The sequence below is a fragment of the Saccostrea echinata genome, unplaced genomic scaffold (genome assembly GCF_033153115.1).
Source record: "Saccostrea echinata isolate AGI-Se365-2 ecotype Australia unplaced genomic scaffold, CSIRO_AGI_Sech_v1 ptg000056l, whole genome shotgun sequence".
Classification (NCBI taxonomy): Eukaryota; Metazoa; Mollusca; class Bivalvia; order Ostreida; family Ostreidae; genus Saccostrea; species Saccostrea echinata.
The window spans coordinates 15,755,325-15,774,634 of record NW_026889805.1 but is presented as its reverse complement, the minus strand read 5'-3'; the positions used below and the strand labels follow the sequence as shown (position 1 = coordinate 15,774,634).

General features: G+C 37.1%; 2 protein-coding genes across 2 annotated transcripts; one reads left to right on the top strand and one right to left on the bottom strand.

Annotated features, from left to right (window-relative positions):
• Positions 1-3,974: 3,974 nt before the first annotated feature.
• Positions 3,975-13,331, bottom strand: LOC133173048 (3-oxoacyl-[acyl-carrier-protein] reductase FabG-like). Its single transcript, XM_061307959.1, has 9 exons — positions 13,232-13,331; positions 12,615-12,754; positions 11,188-11,280; positions 6,052-6,190; positions 5,913-5,953; positions 5,710-5,779; positions 5,587-5,623; positions 5,379-5,442; positions 3,975-4,460 (listed from the first exon to the last, which is right to left on the bottom strand). Exons 1-9 carry the CDS (start codon positions 13,266-13,268, stop codon positions 4,302-4,304), a joined length of 780 nt encoding a protein of 259 aa, XP_061163943.1. The 5' UTR covers positions 13,269-13,331; the 3' UTR covers positions 3,975-4,301.
• A 4,322-nt stretch (positions 13,332-17,653) lies between these two features.
• Positions 17,654-18,201, top strand: LOC133173051 (uncharacterized). Its single transcript, XM_061307962.1, has one exon. The coding sequence runs from the start codon at positions 17,686-17,688 to the stop codon at positions 18,199-18,201; it is 516 nt and encodes a 171-aa protein (XP_061163946.1). The 5' UTR covers positions 17,654-17,685.
• The last annotated feature ends 1,109 nt before the right edge of the window (positions 18,202-19,310 follow it).

The window sequence follows — 19,310 nt, the reverse complement described above, 5'->3', positions numbered from 1 at the left end:
TCATGTTGAGTATAAGCCTCTACAGACCGATGATATTCGTCCACAATGCCATGTTTAGTGTAAGTCTCTCCAGACCAATGATACTTGTCCACCATTGCATGTTAAGTATCGTCCACAGTGTTATATTTAGTATAAGCCTCTCCAGACCGATGATACTCGTCCACCTTGTTATGTTTAGTATAGACTCTCCAGACCGATGATACTCGTCCTCTTTGTCATATTTAGTGTGAGCCTCTCAAGACCGATGATACTTGTCCACTTTTTCATGTTTAATGTAAGCCTCTCCAGACCGATGATATTCGCCCAACATGTCATGTTTAGTATAGGTCACTCCAGATCGATGATATTCGGCCACCTGGTCATGTGCAGTATAAGCCTCTCCAGACCGATGATACTCGTCAACCTTGTTATGTTAAGTATAGGCCACTCCAGAGCGATATTCGGCCACTTTTTCATGTTTAGTATGGGATACTCCAGAGCGATGATACCCGTCCACCATGCCATGTATAGTATCGTCCACCATGTAACGTTAAGTGTAAGCCTCTCTAGACCGAGGATTCTCGTCCACCATGTCATGTTAAGTATCGTTGACCATGTCATGTTAATTATCGCCCACCATGTCATGTTAAGTATCGTCCACACCATATCATGTTTAGTGTCGTCCACACCATATCATGTTTAGTATCGTCCACACCATATCATGTTTAGTGTAAGTCTATCCAGACCGATGATACCTGTCCACCATTGCATGTTAAGTATCGTCCACCGTGTCATGTTTAGTATAAACCTCCCCAGACCGATGATACTCGTCCACCATATCATGTTTAGTATAAGCCTCCCAGACCGATGATACTCGTCGACCATGTCATGTTTAGTATAAGCCTCTTCAGACCGATGATACATGTACTTGTCCACCATGTCATGTTAAGTATAAGCCTTTCCAGACCTTGTCCTGTGACACCTAATTGTTCTTCAGGAATTTCGGATCTTCCCGTACAACGTTTAATTTGTCCAATGGAGAGCCTAGCGATAACTTATCAGTTCAAACAGTGTCAGTATAGTGCATTTACTTTGCTTCTGATTTGGATTCTTCCTAACAATATCTCCAAAAGCTCTTTAAATTATTATTTATTTTCTCAGACCACCATCCTCACAACGTCAGGGGTCCTGTGTCAACTCGTTGCCGTGGAACCTCCAGTTTTTTTTTTTCTGGACACTCTTTGTCGTTTACAACTTCTGCTCTCCAGAGCGGGAGTATCAAACCTGTTAAGTGCTTTCCTAACATTGTCTAAATGATAAAAATACCTCTTCAGTAACTTTACCAGTTGTCCCACCTTTTATTTCACTGACGTTTTACAATACTTAAGAGTCCTTTTTAATTCGTATGGGAGCAAATATCTTAAAAATTTGATTCATGGGAACATAATTCACAGGCGAACATCCCTTTACCAAAGACATGATTCAGTAATCGTAGAGGTTGCAAATTGGCCGATAAGGGGTGCACACGAAATCCATGAAAATCGACCACCGACGAGATGTATTCCCAAATCTTACAAATTGTTCGAACAGTAATTGTGATCATGTTTTAAAATATCTATTTTGAGAGCTTCGTATTTTTCTGTCTTTATATGGCGAATCCACAAACTGGATCTTAACTATTTATGTATCTGTCTTTCATACTTGAGGCTCCGATTCAGCGACGTGAGCAAGGTGATCCATACATTTAGATATTTGTTCTTGCATATTTTGTGTGTTTTTATTTATCTTAATCATAATTCATGGAAGACCTTTCTTTCCAAAATTTCCCATTGAGGAGACAGGTGTTAAGAATAGAGAAACATTGGTAACATATACTCAGTATCTGTCCAATGACGTGTAGTCTAGCGTTCGCAAGATGGTGTAGACGGATCTCATTCTCCGGACTTGAAATGATAAGCTTTGAAGACTGTTGTATTTTCAAGTTATGAATTACTAGTTGCTTTAACAATTAAAAAAATGTCTGTTTACTTTGCATTCTATTAAAGTGTGTCGCTCGAAGTTTCTTAGTTACGGTGACCTCAAGCCTATTTCCAAAAAATGATACGAAATTTTGATACTATTTTGGCAATTAACTAAGAACTATGGATTGCACACTTTTGTACTTCAGCATATTACTCATGTGTGGAGCCAGTCATAGATGAAAGGTTTCTGTTGGTACTCATCCATAACGCCATGTTTAGTATCATTCTCTCCAGACCTTGTCCTGTGTAACATTATTGCTCTCTTCAAGTTGTTTTCCGGATCTTCCTCAACAATATTTACAATGTATATACATGTATATCTGCATGTTCTGAAATTTTACAACCTATGCTCTCAAGAAGAGGTGTTGCATTAGTCTGTTAAGAACTTCACTTGGAATTGTCCTAGCATTGTTCTTTTAACCGTCAAAAATGAATAAACTGCCTTCACGGGTAAATGTCCCTTCTTCTATTCCACTGGTAATAACAATGCTGCGAAATCGTTTTCATTTGATAGGATGCCGAAAATTCAATTCGTGGGAATATAATTCTGTGGGCGAACATATCATTAGCTCACCTGAGCTGAAAGCTCAGGTGAGCTTTTCTGATCACCCGTTGTCCGTCGTCCGTCCGTCCGTCTGTAAACTTTTCACATTTTCAACTTCTTCTCAAGAACCACTAAGCCAATTTTAACCAAACTTGGTACAAAGTATCCTTGGGTTGAGGGGAGTACAAATTGTTAAAATAAAGGGCCAAGTCCTCTTACAAGGGGAGATAATCAAGAAAAGACAAAAATAAGGTGGGGTCATTAAAAAATCTTCTTCTCAAGAACCACTTGGCCAGAAATACTGAAACTTATGTGGAAGCATCCTGGGATAGTGTAGATTCTAAATTGTTCAAATCATGACCCCCTGGGGTAGGGCGGGGCCACAATATGGAATCCAAATTTTACATTGAAATATATAGCAAAAATCTTAAAAATTTTCCTCTCAAGAACCACTGGGCCAGAAATACTTAAACTTATATGGAAACATCCTGGGGTAGTGTAGATTCTAAATTGTTCAAATCATGACCCTCGGGAGTAGGGCGGGGCCACAATAGGGAATCCAAGTTTTACATTGAAATACATAAGAAAAAGCTTTACAAATCTTCTTCTCAAGAACCACTGGGCCAGAAAAGCTGAAACTTATATGGAAGCATCCTGGGGTAGTGTAGATTCTAAATTGTTCAAATCATGACCCCCGGGGGGTAGGGCGGGGCCACAATAGGGAATCCAAGTTTAACATTGAAATATATAGGAAAAATCTTTTAAAATCTTCTTCTCAAGAACCACTGGGCCAGAAAAGCTAAACTTAAGTGGAAGCATCCATTGTTCAAATCATGACCCCCGGGGGTAGGGCGGAGCCACAATAGGGAATCCAAGTTTTACAATGAAATATATAAGAAAAATCTTTAAAAGTCTTCTTTTCAAGAACCACTGGACCAATAAAGCTGAAACTTATTTGGATGCATCCTGAGGTAGTGTAGATTCTAAATTGTTCAAATCAGGACCCCCGGGGGTAGGGCGGGGCCACAATAGGTATATTAAAAGGGGGGAAATCTGGTAAAGAACAGCATGGCCAAAGCTACTCAGGTGAGCGATGTGGCCCATGGGCCTCTTGTTAATAATTGCTGAGGTTGCAAATTCGTAAGGTTAACACTAAAGCTACAAAATCTGAAAACCCACGAGATATAATGATCGAGTGCAGTTGAAGTCTTGGGACAACGCTATTATTTTTAACGCCCATGCCACACTCAGATGTCAGTAAATAATCATGGTAATGGAATTTGGTACAAACTATGCCTAGAAGTAAAAGGAATGGATGTGCTTGCAAGCAAACTTATATTTTTTTTCCTGTTATGACGATTTTTGCTGTATCTCTTACAGCGATGGCCACAAATGATGTAAACACAAAGAAAACAAAGTTAAGTCAAAGAAAATGATGTAATACTTTATTAATAACTTTTCATTGGCTGTTTATAACAATGTTTACTATATGCGAAGTTTAAAGGTGTTAATAAGAACCCCCCCCCCCCCTAAGAAATCAACTGCCTCGAAAACAATACATATATTAACGTTATTACAATCTCATTACATCATCCTATTGCCAGCAATACAAATGTAAGCTAAATATAGTTAAGGTCAAATTACTGAAGACGCCATCAATCATACATATTTGATTCTGATTACAACACAAAGAATGTAATTGAAATTTTGATAATACATTGTATTATCAGTTATTCATAGTTTATGGCACTGTTTCCTTATACAGGCGCCTTGGCATGACGCCCTCCATCCACAAATATAAGTTCTCCCGTGACCGAGGATGACTGGTCCGAGGCTAGAAACAGGATCACCTTGGCAACCTCTTCTGGTTCTATGGCTGCTGTCAGTGGCTGTAATTCCTTCTGCTTTTCTAAATACTAAATGGATTTTAATTTCATTAAATAAAAGCATTAATTTATGGTAAAGGTTTTTTCTACTAAAATCTTAAAATCTTTGATTTGCTTTATTGTTCACTTATTTAAAAAGTTATCTGGTTTCTAGTTTAATATTAAATCAAATGGAGTGTTGCTAAGGCAATTAAATTTAATTCCTAGTTTAGCAGACTGTAGGTGTTTGACTGACAGATTGAAATTCTCTCTAGTAAAGATCAACAGGTATTAAATCATTTGTATTGAGACTGGACGGGAACTTATCTAGATGGTAGATTGAAACTTTTGTCTACAAAAGTTTTTTTTAAATATATTTGATTAGAAATGCAGTGAAATTCCTTGCCCGGCAAATGGGGAGAAACCCTTTCTCGAGATACAAGCCAGAAACTGGTCTTTAAAATATTCAGTTGGAACTTCTTTTCCCAAAAAACGCTTTTCGAAAGTTTTAATCAGCAAATCAGTGTCATGTTGTCAAACAGACTATAATATTTTTATCAAACAAATCACCTTGTCCAGTTAAAAGAGGTAAAATTTTAAGTTCGTTGAAAGCGGAATGGAAAATCAGGAAAAAGGACCATATCAATACAAAAAACTTTGTCTTGTACACCAAACCAAAAGCTATGTCATATACAGAAGACACGCAATCACTTATAAATTTATTAATACCCCCAGTCATTGCGTGGTTTACCCTACATTAACACATTTTCATATGTCACAAACTCACTGTATCACAACAACTGCAGACTATGGTATATTATTCAAAGTGAAATTCAAAGGCCATAATATCAGTACGAATTTCACAATTTAGTTCGAGATTCATTTCTCTGTGGTTGATAGGTTTTAAAGAAAGATGGGTCAATTTAAATTCACTTAATTGACCCAACATGCGAAATATCATCTTCTGACCTTATTGTAAGCTTCCTCTGTCATTCCTGCTCGCCTCTGAAATTCCGTTATTACAACTCCAGGACTGAAATAGAACAAATAACATTGAATTTGTAGTTTGCAAGAAACATAAAAAAATAAAAATATATAATTCATATGAACTTTTCCAACAGATCACTGCAAAATTCAAACCCAAAATCGATTTCATTTTCTCCGTTTTTAAACTTACTTGACGGAATTGACCCGAACCTTTTCCTTGGCCAAATCTGTAAAATAGGGGGTATTTTGTGATGGAAATAAAGCGAACGGATGAAACTGGTAATAGGAGAAAAAGCTAGCAAAATTAACTGACCAATAGCCAGAGTCCTGGTAAAGTGGTCCAAAGCTGCTTTACTCATACAGTATGACATTGCCAGCGGAAACTAAAGGGAAAAGGACATTTAATGTGGTTCCAAATAGTTCAGAATTTATAACATACAATAGTACAAATGCTTAATAAGATGTTGAACATTATTTCTATTTTGGTATACAAAAAGATTCAAATTGTTAACTTACTGATCTTTGTCCAGAAATACTGGAAACATTCACAACACACCCTGTGAAGTTAATATACATTTAATACCATTTCATCTTTTACCAAAATAAATAATTAATAAAATGTTCTTCCAAAAGAATGTCAGCATTATTTTAGCACCTTGTGTAGTCTTCAAGTGTGGGATGCACAATTGTGTCAGTAAGAACGGTGCCCGAACATTGATGTTGAAGATATCATCGAACACTTCCGTCGACGTCTCGAGAAAAGGGACGTACTTACCACTGCCAGCATTATTGACCTGCAATTTTAATTGATTATAGTAAGGCATTTTCTTAAAGCATTTGAGAATTTATATAAAAAATTATTTTAAAAGTAATTCGGTTAATTCCTTATTACACTGATAAAAAGATGCATTTCAAACCCTGAATGTAGGCACTCTCTGATTTAATTTTTTCCCATTCAATGCAGCCTAGACTTTTTCCAAGTGAAATCTCAATTTGTCCAATTGTCCTTGGTACGGTCAAAAACAATAAAAGGGCATCATTAATGGTTATGCATATTTTACTAATTCCTGCATTAAGTTATGACGTTGATAGGAATTTTACACTTCTTAACCGTGACCTCGACCTTGTCTCTATCACTATGGGTCATATCCCACCCACAGGTCAAAGACAATTTCTGAGTCGAGGAATCTCTCACGTTTTTGTAAGCGTTATGGCACAGACAGAAAATTGACGCTTCAAAGCCCTGAGACCTGTGTATGTTTCTATATTGTTTAAGTCAGATAACATATTTTGCACTGTCTAAAATGTATAAAGTAGCACCATCGAAAAATAAGTCAATATTTGAATTTCAACAAAAAATGGGAGATCATTAATGTAAAATAAACAGAAAAGTGAACCTAGAATTGATCCCTGTGGCACTCCCACTGTGACTAACTGTTCAGGTTTTATGTTACCAAGGTGGATACTGAATTAAATCTACAGTTTAAATATAAGTAAAACCATTGCAAAGCTTTGGAGCAATGTAATTTTTTAATCACTGTTAATCACTGTTGTATTCAGGACATGCACCGCGGAGGGAGCCCCCCACCCCACCCACCGTACGCCTGAGGCTGTCCCTTGAGGTACAACGCGCTCTTCTCGGAAGGGAACCTGTGAACTTCCGGATAATAACAGCCAAGTTCAACACCAAGAAAAGCAAGTAAAATTGAACATCATCCATATATGCCCCCACCAATGACGCTGATGATGAAAAGAATGGCCCCCTTTACCAGCAACTACAGGCAATCTTGGATAAAGGAGGGAAGAGAGATATGACATTACTTCAATGCAAAGATCGGAGCTTATAACACTACCTACACTGAAGTCATGGGTACACAAGGACTGAGCTATATGATGAATATGCTCCCTTAACCAGCTTTAATAGGAGAAAGCATCTTCTCTAATACTGTAAACGGATCGGATTCACAAGGCCACAAGAGATCCCCTGACCATGTTACAGAGAATCAGATCGGACATGTTTGCATCAACAAGAAATTTCGAAGAGCATGAAAAGACGTCAGGGTGATGAGACGACATTTCATCAGACCACCATCTTCTGATAATGGCAGTAAGACTACGCCTCAAGAAGTTTAACAACATGACAAACATGATGACAAGGTACAACGTGAGTGTCCTTAAAACAAAGGAAGTGGGGACAGCATTCTACTTTAGCCAGTCCAACAGATTCTAGCTGCTACAAGACCAGCTAGAAAAAATGATAACAACATCGATACTCAATGGCAGCACATCAAGAAAATGTGGTGAGACACAAATCCTTACAAACAAAGATACATAGCGGGTTCCAGTAAATGCTCTACCAAGCCTCTTTCTTTACTCCTCACTAAAATATTTACTGTAATGAAGGAGAAACTTCAAGAGTACTGTACAACAGTATATTCGAGAAGTGGTGTAAATCAGATGAGGATATTTAAAAGTCCCAAAGAACTTTTGAAAATTTGAAATCACAAAATTTTACAAAAATCAATAGCATCAAAACGTACGACTATTCAACACTGTATGCAACCAATTCCCCACGATAAATTGAAATCCAAGCTTTTTGACATCATAGACAGCTGCTTTTTCAACAAAAATGGAACTCGTAAATATACTTACCTTGTCATTGATCATTTGCAAAATTATTTTGTTAAAAAGCACTATGGTTGTACACACAAGTACTCTGAAGTTGATATTAAAAAGATGCTTGAGTTTCTGATTGACAATATCTATGTAGTTTTTGAAGCTCAGGTCTTCCATCAATCTGTGGGAATTCCCATGGGTACCAATTGCGCCCTCTTATTAGCAGACCTATTTTTGCATTCATATGAAGCAGAATTTATTCAGAAACTTCTACTACATGAGAAGAAGAAAACACTTGCTGTGGCCTTCAACTAGACATTTAGATATATCGACGACGTATTATCAATTAACAACAGTTACTTTCATTCATATGTCGACTCGGTATATCCCAGTGAGCTTGAAATAAAAGATACCACAGATTCTGACACTTCTGTTTCATATATAGATATTTTACTAGAAAAAGACGTTAATGGTAACCTAGCAACAAGGCTTTATGATAAACGTGATGACTTCAACTTTTCAATCGTCAACTTCCCTTACTAATGTAGCAATATACCTTTATCACCTGCATATGGGGTTTATGTCTCTCAGTTGCTTCGGTACGCAAGAGCATGTTCTACGTATGGACAATTTTCTAAAATGAGACAAGCTATTGACAAACAAGTTGATGAAACAAGGATATCAACAGTCTCATTTGAAGTCATAATTTCGCAAGTTTTACGGTCGGGACAATGATCTTGTCAGCATATACAACCTATCATTGAGTCAAATGTTGACTGACGTTTTCCGGGGTTTTCTTACTCCTCCATGATGGCACCTGATCCCACTTCTAAATTTTGAGGTCTGTTCTGCAGAAGAAAGGCTCAACACAAAGAGTTGATCTCTGTTGATACCATGAGGAAAGTGGATGTAAGGAAGAAAGAAAGCGGCACTGAATACAAGCCGCACAAGAGTAGCAAAGGCAAAAGTTCAAGAGGACTACATGGCCACAGATAAAGAAGTTAAGAAAAGCATCAAGAAAGATACACAGGATCACATTGACAATCTGGCCAAACAATATGTGGTCGCAAAGAAGCTCTTCAACAAGCAGACAGACAAGCCAGTGAAGGACAAGAACGGGAACCCTCTCACAACAACAGAAAAGCAATTGAAGAGGCGGGTAGATTACTTTGGAGAGCTACTAAATAGACCAAAACAAGAAACACCACCCTCCAGACATACAACCAGCCGATACAAACCTCCCGATCGACTGCGACAAGCCAACAAAGACAGAGATCAGGAGAGTAATTACCACACTTAAGAATTGAAAAGCGGCGGGGCCTGACGAAATATCAGCAGAAGCCACCAAATCTGATACAGAGACAGCTGTTAACATCTTGCACAAACTCTTCAAGAAGGAGAATAATCCGGAGGAATGGAAAGAAGGCATCCTCATTAAGCTGCCTAAGAAGGGAGATCTGAGGGACTGCAGTAACTACCGGGGGATTATGCTCCTGACAGTGCCTGGCAAGGTCCTCAACAGTATCCTTCTCGAGAGGAGGAAACAGGTTGTGGACCCAAAGCTTCGTGACCAGCAGGCTTCTTTTAGACGCAACATATCATGTGCTGACCAGATAGACAGCCTGCGCATTATCACTGAACAATCACTAGAGTGAGATTTCCCCCTTTTTTTCAACTTCATTGAGCCATGACATGCTGGGTTGCTCACGCTGGCCAGATGGCCGAGAGTTTTGAGGTCAAGACAGGAGTTCGTTGAGGATGTTTTCTGACACCAATCCTCTTCCTTTTGGTTACTGACTGGATTATGAGGAGTGCCACATAAGGCAGGAACAATGGTACACAGTGGACACTCCTGACGCAACTCGACGATCTCGACTTTGCCGATGACCTAGCTCTCCTTTCGCACAATCACAGTCAGATGCAGGACAAAACAACTCACCTTGCAACAACATCAGCAAGAACGGGACTCAAGATCAGCTTGAAGAAAACAGAATTGATGAAGATCAACAGCACTGTCCAAATACCAGTCACAGTTGATTTTGAGCCCATCAAAGAAGTTGAGTCCTTCATCTATCTGGGGAGTGTAGTGGACAAACAGGGTGGCACAGACCGTATCATCAAGTCAAGAATCGGCAAGGTAAGAGCTGCATTAACCACGCTAAAGAACATCTGGGGATCAAAGAACATCCGCATTACTACCAAATTTCGGATCCTAAAATGTTGATTCCGTCTTACTGTATGGAGCAACGACGTACAGAATGACCCTGCAGAAGATCAAGACATTTTACAACACCTATCTCAGGCGCATCTTCAACATCCGTTGGCCTGAAAGGATCATAAATGAAGAACTATGGAAGAGAGCAGGGCAGGAACCATTGGACGTACAAATCAGATAGAGGAAGTGGTGCTGGATTGGACTCACCCTAAAAAAGCCACCATCCAGCACCACACGCCAGGCCCTGACCTGGAATCCGCAGGGCAAGAGAAAGAGAGAAACCACTTGGAGGCGTGAGTGAGAGGCAGAATTAACAGAATTAATGACATGGCACGACGCAGCAAAAGCAGCCCATAATCGATTTTGTTGGAGCACTGTCGTTGATGACCTAAGTTCCCCATGAAACGACAGGCCTGGCCTAAGTAAGTAAGTATTTTTTAATCAGAATATCATGATTCACTACCTGAAAGTTCTTACTAAAATCGAGTAAGGTGAAACAGACAAATTTATTATTATCCATAGCTTGTATCCATGAATTCATCAGTTAGTTTAGTAAGAACAAGTTGGGACGAAAGTAATTTTCTGAATCCCGATTGTGATTTGCATAAAAGTTGACCAAAAAAACTATGGATATGATTAGCTACAGGTTTTTTTTTCAATGTGGAGAGAATGGATATAATCCTGTACATGTAATTACTAGGGTCCAGACTGTCTCCTTTCTTGTATATGGGTGTTATTTTTGCAAATTTTAATTCTTTTTGAAAATCTCAGTTGAAATATTAAACTTGATTAATGAGTGATTGATTTGTATTTGGCTGGCGGAGTTGGTTTTAGATTTTGACCAATAGTATCAATACCGGCCAACTTTTTAACATCAAGTTTGCACAGAATTGATAATAGTTCATTTTTCACAGAAAAGGGGAATTCTTAACTTATCATGTTCAAGTTTCGTTGACTTACCAGTACGTCGATTTGACCGTATTTTTTCACTGTTGAATCAATCAAACTTTTCAAGTTTTCTTCGTCTGTGATATCACAACCTTTTACAAATATCTGCAAAAGAAATAAAAATAAAATCAAGAAGAAATGATAAGTTAAGGGAAGTTCACAAGAAAGTGATTATTTTAAAAAAAAAAAGATTAATGTGTGCAATTCAGAAACAATTAGATTTGACGATATTATACAGCACTAGATAGATAATCGAATCAGGAGAATACCTTCATTATGCCACGATCACTTTTTCGTGTACATATGTACGTAGAAGAAGGAATATGTATATTATTATTATGTAGTTTCGAGATTTGTTGGAATGTCTTAGGTGAAGACTCCCCGTTCAAGAGATGCATTACGGATTTGTAATTTTGAGAATGCATTAGATGATTAGTTCATACTCATGTATACGCCTTTATAAAGCATTTATAATATATAGATCATTTGCAGGACAACAACAGGATTGTTAGAAGGTAGCATTCGATCAAGAAAATTGGTGCAGTAGGGACTTAAGTTACATTACACAGCCAGAAATGGAACTGCTGCCAAAAACAAACCCTAAAATAACCTATCATTAGGTCGTATTTTGACTGACAAAAGTTTTTTTTAATTTAAATATTTCGGATTCCCAACGTTTCGGCATGAGCATCACTGAAGAGACATAATTGTCAAAATGCGCATCTGGTGCATGAAAATTGGTACCGTATATGATTTACATTATGACCCCTGGGTCGAGGCCTCTGCTGGTGGACTTTTAGTTCCCAAGGGTCTCTACAGCCCAGTAGCTAAGTACATCGGTACTAGCTTGAAAATACAGATATATATTTAATTGCTGTGGTAAAATTTAGAAATTTATTTCAAAATTAAGGATTATCTCCCTCAAGCATAGCTATGATCCTTCAACTATTTGGCTCCAGTCTTTGGCACCCTTTTTCAGTTCTTCAGAGTCGTTTTTATTTAAATATTTCGGATTTCCAACGTTTAGGCATGAGCATCACTGATGAGACATAATTTGTCGAAATGCGCATCTGGTGCATAAAAATTTGTACCGTATATGACTTAAAATATTTCATACCACTATGTTTTTATACTAAATTTGACAACGGAATATTCCGTCTACCTGATCAATACACGGGCTCACGGCGGCGGGTGTGACCGGACAATAGGGGATGCTTACCGGTAATCCTCCTAGGCACCTGGGTCAGTGTTTTATGCCCTGTTTACAGATATGTATTGTAGGATTTTTGAGATCGATCACTATTTGTTATTTTAACCTTTTTCATGACAACTTGTCATGTTCTAAATTTTGTATTTACTCCCACCCGGTAAATTCAAAATTTAGAACATGACAATACTCCAAACAGTGTCAATTAATTCTTCCCAATTAATATACATGCCTTATCCTGTGGTAGCCCCTTTGCTGAACACTGACTGGCTACATCGTTAAGTCTCTCTACATTCCTTGCGGCCAAAACCAACTTTGCACCAGTTTTTGCAAATTCAAGAGCAGTAGCAGCTCCTATTCCTGAACTAGCACCTGTTGTATAAAAAAATGTAAAATAGTGAAATATTTGATATATCTATTGTGATAAAATTAATACGATAACTTATATAGCATGTATTTTAAATCCGTTAAGATAATATTTGAAAATATTTTTTTAACCTCCACATTGATATCAGGAAATACCTCAAAAATACTCAAACGGCGTCTCATAGAATTCGCCTCTGGATTTATACAATATGATCTCTGATAAAGGTTTAGAGTCCCACAGAGTGAAAGACTGATAGAGTTATTAAGGTTCATGGTAAAATAATTAATTTTGCAACAAGGTATATAGTGTATATCATCAATTATCATTCTTTCTGAAACTGGGATTTTCGCAGAAACAAAACAAAAGTCGAGTTCAAAATCAATAATTGAGGCGTCTCCGCATGCTTCGGTGACAAACACATAATGCAGTTTGTACAGCTATAAATATTTCTTCTAAATCAAATGTATATAAAATATACTAACCTGTAATAATCACGACTTTGTTTAAAAGGGAACTCATTTTTAAATACTTCTGAGAAGGTCTCTTACTATGGCGCGCCGTTGTGATACGAAATGAATAGATAGGGCTTAATTGACCCCTGTTTCTCTATCTTTCGACTATGAACGAAATCACTAGCTCTGGAACTGTAGGTCTCTACATAAAATTAAATTCGGTCACGCATACCAGAGAGATACCAGAGCTCTACTCATTCTGTGGTATGTTTAAGAAATAAAGTCCGCGTTATCGTGAATGTTGCAGGATAACCTCCGAGGTCGAGAAATGTTGTCTGAAATATAAAGGCCGAGGCGTTAGCCGAGGCTTTTATATTTCAGAACAACATTTCATAGTCCAAGAAATAAGCGCTCCTTAGTGATATTTGTTGAGAGCGGCCACTGTTACTGCTGCTATCTTTTCTGGGGCGGTCGATATACATGTCCAAGGTATGCCATTTTCTTTGCAATCAAGCATCATTTTTTCGCTTTGAGTTGAAGGCCTGTTTTTTAAGCCTATAAAATACCTTTCTAAGATTTGCTAACGTATACAAGGCAGATGTACCAGTGAAGGCCTACCAGGACACTTTCCATTCAGTGTTAATTTACTTCCCGATATCCTGAGCAAAGATCTGGAGTGGAGAGTAATAACTCAACTGATCCAGTGATTGATCTATTCTTGGTAGGGGATAAGTATCTTTGATTATACAGCTATTCAACTTAGGATAATAAATTCAAAAGCGGAAATCACAGTGTTTCTTTACTGTTAATACAATAATAAAATATGGAGATAACGAAGTAATCAACCTCAAAAGTCCATTGAAACAATACAAATCGGGAGCAGAGGAAACACAGACCTCTAAAAGCATAAGAAGTGGGATCAGGTGCCATAGAGGAGTAAGCATCCCCTGTCGACCGGCCACACCCGCCGTGTGCTCTTTGTCATGATCGGTAAAACGGAAAAATCCGTGTGTAAGTAATGACCTGACAATTAGTATGAAAAACTTCAGTCAGCATTCGACTTAATGATAGATTGTATTTGCTGACAAGGTCATTGTATCGACCATAGAACTTTCGAAACATTGACTTCAGAAGAGACTGTTGATATCCTTGTTTCATCAACTTGTTTGTTAATAGTTTACCTCGTTTTAAAAGCCCTTGTGTATCGAATCAACTGGGAGACATAAACTCAATATGCAGGTAATAAGGGTATATTGCTACATAAGTATATAAGGGAAGTTGACGATAGAAAAGTTGAAGTCATCACGTTTATCATAGAGTTTTGTTGTTAGGTTATATATCATTAATGTCTTTTTCTATTAAAATATCCAGATATGAAACAGATATGTCAGACTCCGTGGTATCTTTTATTTTAAGTTCATTGGAATATATCGAGTCTACATTAGAATGGTAGTAACTGTTGTTAATTGATAATACGTCGTCGATATATCTAAATGTCGAGTTGAAGGCCACAGCAAGTGTTTTCTTCTTCTCATGTACAGTATAAATTTTGGAATAAATTTTGCTTCATATGAATATAAAAAAGGTCTGCTAATAAAGGGGTGCAATAGTTACCCACGGAAATTCCGACAATTGTTGGAAGACGATCTCCAATTTTACAAAAACATTTCGATTCTTAATTAAGAAGGAATACTAGTACTCGGGCATTTAGGAAAGAGATTTCAAATGATATACGTTTAGAACAAGGGTAAGTATGTCCCTGGACTTCTAAAATGGCCAAGGGGAGAGGAAAACTGTACCGTGGCTTTATTATTCAGGCCCGTAGGAAACAATTTCAGAAGGGGGGCACAGCCATATATTTTCATACAACCATGTTATTCCTTATTGATGTTAAGTTTTTACTGCACATTATGAGAGACAATACGCTATCGTTATGTCGTATGTTAAGATGATATTCTAAGATAAATATATCCAGAATATTAGAACCATGCTGTAAGCTTCTAAGTAATCAGTATCATAAAAGGATTGCTGAGATTATTATGTTAGTTTTTCAAAATAACGACCATGTCAAAAATATTTATATTTTGATTTATATTTCTGGACACGGGGCCTTATATCCAAAATAAACGCAGTAGATGATTTGTTTGGTGTGAACTACTGAGCATTTAATTTTTACAATAGGGGGCGCCTTGTGGTTAACGATTGAATATACCAGATAACAAAAAATGGTTTTTTGTTATTTTAAGTCAGAACAAAGAACTAAGTAGGTTAGATATTAGACCAACTTGGAAACTTTCTAAGGGAAATTAGATCTGGACGTCACATGTCTCAAGAAGACGCTAATGTGGCTCCGGATAACTAGTGACAGAATCCGGGAACCGTTCCACTGTGGTAAAGGAAACGATGGCGGGGTTTTATCTATCAAACAATCAAATCACTGCTTATGGCATCAGAAACATTTATGGTGGACTGAAACCCTTGAAAATGAACTCGCCTCGTGAATCAAAGACGTTTTATCTTAGATGTAAAGAAAAAGAAGAGGAGAGGGTTGAAGCTATGCGAAAGAGAACCATGAGACACCTGTTTGACAGGAACTCTAGAGGTGAATTTGTAGTCCCGAAAGCTCCAGCTTTTAATGAAGTTAACCATGATTCAGTGAATGAAATTGTCACAAGATTAAATCGACCAAAAACTGCTACAATCTGCCATCATTCGGACAAATCGAAAATTGAGAGGGAAGAGAAGAGAGCGAAGTCAGCAAAACCAGTTACGGAGAGAGAAGTGAGTAATATTTCTACTCGTTTGCACTGTCACGAGACCTACATGAGTCGAGTGAGAAGCAGTCGAGGAGTCAGGCTACCTCCGCCGCGAAGACGCAGTGCGCTAGAACGCGCCACCAGTGCTCCAGCTCACAGAACGGACTACTCAGAGATAATCAAGAAATGGAATCTTCACCACTGAAAAAGAATTGTATTTTGTGGTAATTTAAAATTATCAAAAGTATTGGATCAATAATTTAAGTCATTACATACAAGACCAAGAAAACTTTTCCTTGAGGGATTTTGCTATCAAGGCAAAGAAGAACGTCATTTATACACGTGTTAATCTATCATTAAGACTGTTAGCAAGTGCAATTGTATTCATGTAATCAAATCTTCTGATCAACCCAAGTGTTGCGTCAGATTTAAACATTGTATGCATATTGATTTTGTTTGAGTAACTAACGTTGTACATGTATGCAAAAAGACGCAGTGATGTTTTTATAAAGGAAGTACATGTACTTCTTAAACTGTTGTTTTCGTGGATATACATTCTAAACTATTTTATTCTCATGAGCCAAAGTAAATCAAGTTTAACGCAATGTGCATGCATATAGTCTGTGCGGAAAAATATTATTTAATCCAAGTGACTTCAAGGACGGGTGTATCATTTAAATACTTTTTATGTTTGAAATGAAAGTTGTAATGTTTTCAAATACATTAATTACTGCAATAAATGAATTATTATATTATATATAAATTATTACATGTTTAATGTAACATCATTCTAGCAACTGGAAAGGAAAAACCTTTAAAGCATTTTCAATGCTACACAAATTCAAAATCAAGTGTCCATTAAAAATTTGTTCAAAGAATTGCACCGGTCACTCTTCCAGAAAGTAGACTTATACAAAGACGGAGATTTCTTCGATCATGTACATTTTTGTTGTGGTATGCAGTAAATTGGGTAACATCCAAAACCATTAGTACTTGCAAAGTCTCGTAGAGAGATTCCACGCCTTGGATAAGGCGGTCACAGAAGGCGATTCTTTTTCTTTGGTTAAGTACTAATGATCATTCTGGTCTGAACGCATTGATACTCTGTAGCTTTGGGTAGCCCTTCAGCCTATCGTTATATGTCAGTAGATATTGTATCTGATGTTAGTACTCTTGCTATTGTATACTATATCGTGTTATCGTTGTCTTTAGTCGTGTTTGAAATCTCTTAATTAATCTAGAGAACAGTATCTATTGTATCTAATGACAGGCTGTATTTAGGGTCGGTCTTGAATCTGTGAATTTGAAAGGAGGGGGTGTCAAATTTACACGAGTCTTGAATAGTGTTGAATACACAACTATAGTTTACTGATGTGTGAAATTCTTTAAACACGTTTTAATTTTTTTCTGACTTGCCATGCTAAAACAAAAACATCTAAACTTTAATTCTATGTCATTTTGTCAGCTACAGTTCTCTTGCTTGTCCCTTTAATCGTTTGTACAGTTTTAAGTGACCGCATTATAATAGATTAAATAAACAAAAGGAACGGAGTGTTTTTATTTTATGTGATTAAGAAATTTAAATCTACTTACACTAATTATGTTTTTGCACGGTTTGCATCACATCATATACAGCATAAATCAACGTTGTTCGTAACAATCGAAAGAGCTTAATTGTTGTTAGACGCCCAATGTAAAACAACTTTTCCAGGTGCTCTGTTTTGGAAAATGGCTGGTTTTTGGTTGACAAATAAGAGAATAACTGATCTAAACATACGCCACATTTATGGAGGTCCGGAGCCCTTTGGTAAACATAAAATCGCCAAAGTGACGCGCACCTTCAGTCTCAGGACGAAGGAAAAAGAGGAACAGAAGTCCGAAGCGTTGCAGAGGCGAATGAGAAGAAGGCTGTTCGATGCGAATTCTCGAGGGGAGTATGTCGTTCCACGAGCCCCGGCATTTAGAGAGCTTGACCAGGAGGGAATAGAGGAAATAGTCACAAGGTTAAACCATCCCAAAAGCGCACCAGCTCTACGCCAAAGCCTGTCCAGTAAGTCGTCAAGTGAAGAGAGTGATTGTGCGAAAAAACAGAAAACACTTTCGGAACAAGAATTAAATAATGTTTCAATTCGTTTGCACAATCACGAAACACACATGAGCCGGATGAGAAGCGGAAAGGGAGATCGATTTCCGCTTCCGTGTAGCAGGATCAATGTGAGTAGATCGAATAGTTCACGGCATTAAATGAAGGATTTTTTAATGAAGTGACAAAATAAAATGGTGATCAGGAGAACTTAAATATCAGTCTTGTGTTTCACTAGACAGTCACATGCAGCGATCAGAATGTCCCCAGTATATATTGCTGTATGACCATCAAAACATTTCCAGAGTGTCAAACTCAAAAGTGACAATGAAACTGTTTAACGTTACATGCCAGTGAAAGTATATATATGGAATATTTTGGTTAAATAAAAATTAAAATAATGACATTAAATATATTTATTTGATAAAAGATTTCAAATAATGATTTTTTCATCATCTCTTCCTTTTAGTTGGAAAAAGACAAATTATCGTCGATTCTGATCGAAATGACATTTTTTCTTTTGTGGCGTTTCTTTTATTGTTATATTTGTTTTAAAATCAACAAATGAAATGAAGATATTTAAACTACGAGAATATTGAATGTGAAATTGCACAAAATGCCTGTCTACAATATTGACCTCTGGCCTGAAAACCATAAATTGAAAATTAATAGATTTTTAAATAGAGGTCAAAATCTAGATTTTATCTATCTTAATTTTCATTTAAAAAAAAAAGTTTTAAAAAGCTGCAACTTTGATTGATTTAGAAATGCATTATGAAAATTTTGTTCCTTTTCAGAATTATTTTACGTTATACAAATCTGGAATTTTGACTTTAAAAGTCTGTTCTCAGTTTATGGTCTTGAGATCAGGTATGGGGAGATTTTGATAAAGAGTAACTCGATTAATTTCTCTATAATATTCTTGGCTTAATGTTATACTAATGTATCGATGAAACTATGCATGAAAGATCAATTGAATGTATAACGTTACCTGTTAAGGGTACAGTTAGTTAATTACAAGACCAGGAAAAATTAAAAAAAAAGTTAATTACATTGTACATGATACTTAATTTCAAGTAAAGCATTGAAAGCAGAAGAAAGCATTGATGATAACTCTCTCTCTCTCTCTCTCTAACGCGACAAGTAAGGTTACATTGACAATACAATAGATACAAATACAAAACCAGTAAACTGGTACACAGGGGTCTTGATGCATGCTTCCAAACTCAATAATCTGTAAAGAGGGTGTTGCAGAAACTCGCGATTATTC

Coding starts and splice junctions, on each gene's coding strand:
- LOC133173048 (XM_061307959.1), bottom strand. CDS start 13,268: ATGAGTTCCCTTTTAAACAAAGTCGTGATTATTACAG. Junction 12,755..13,231: donor CAAAGTCGTGATTATTACAG/GTTAGTATATTT, acceptor TTTATACAACAG/GTGCTAGTTCAGGAATAGGA. Junction 5,954..6,051: donor ACACTTGAAGACTACACAAG/GTGCTAAAATAA, acceptor TTAACTTCACAG/GGTGTGTTGTGAATGTTTCC.
- LOC133173051 (XM_061307962.1), top strand. CDS start 17,686: ATGGCTGGTTTTTGGTTGACAAATAAGAGAATAACTGATCTAAACATA.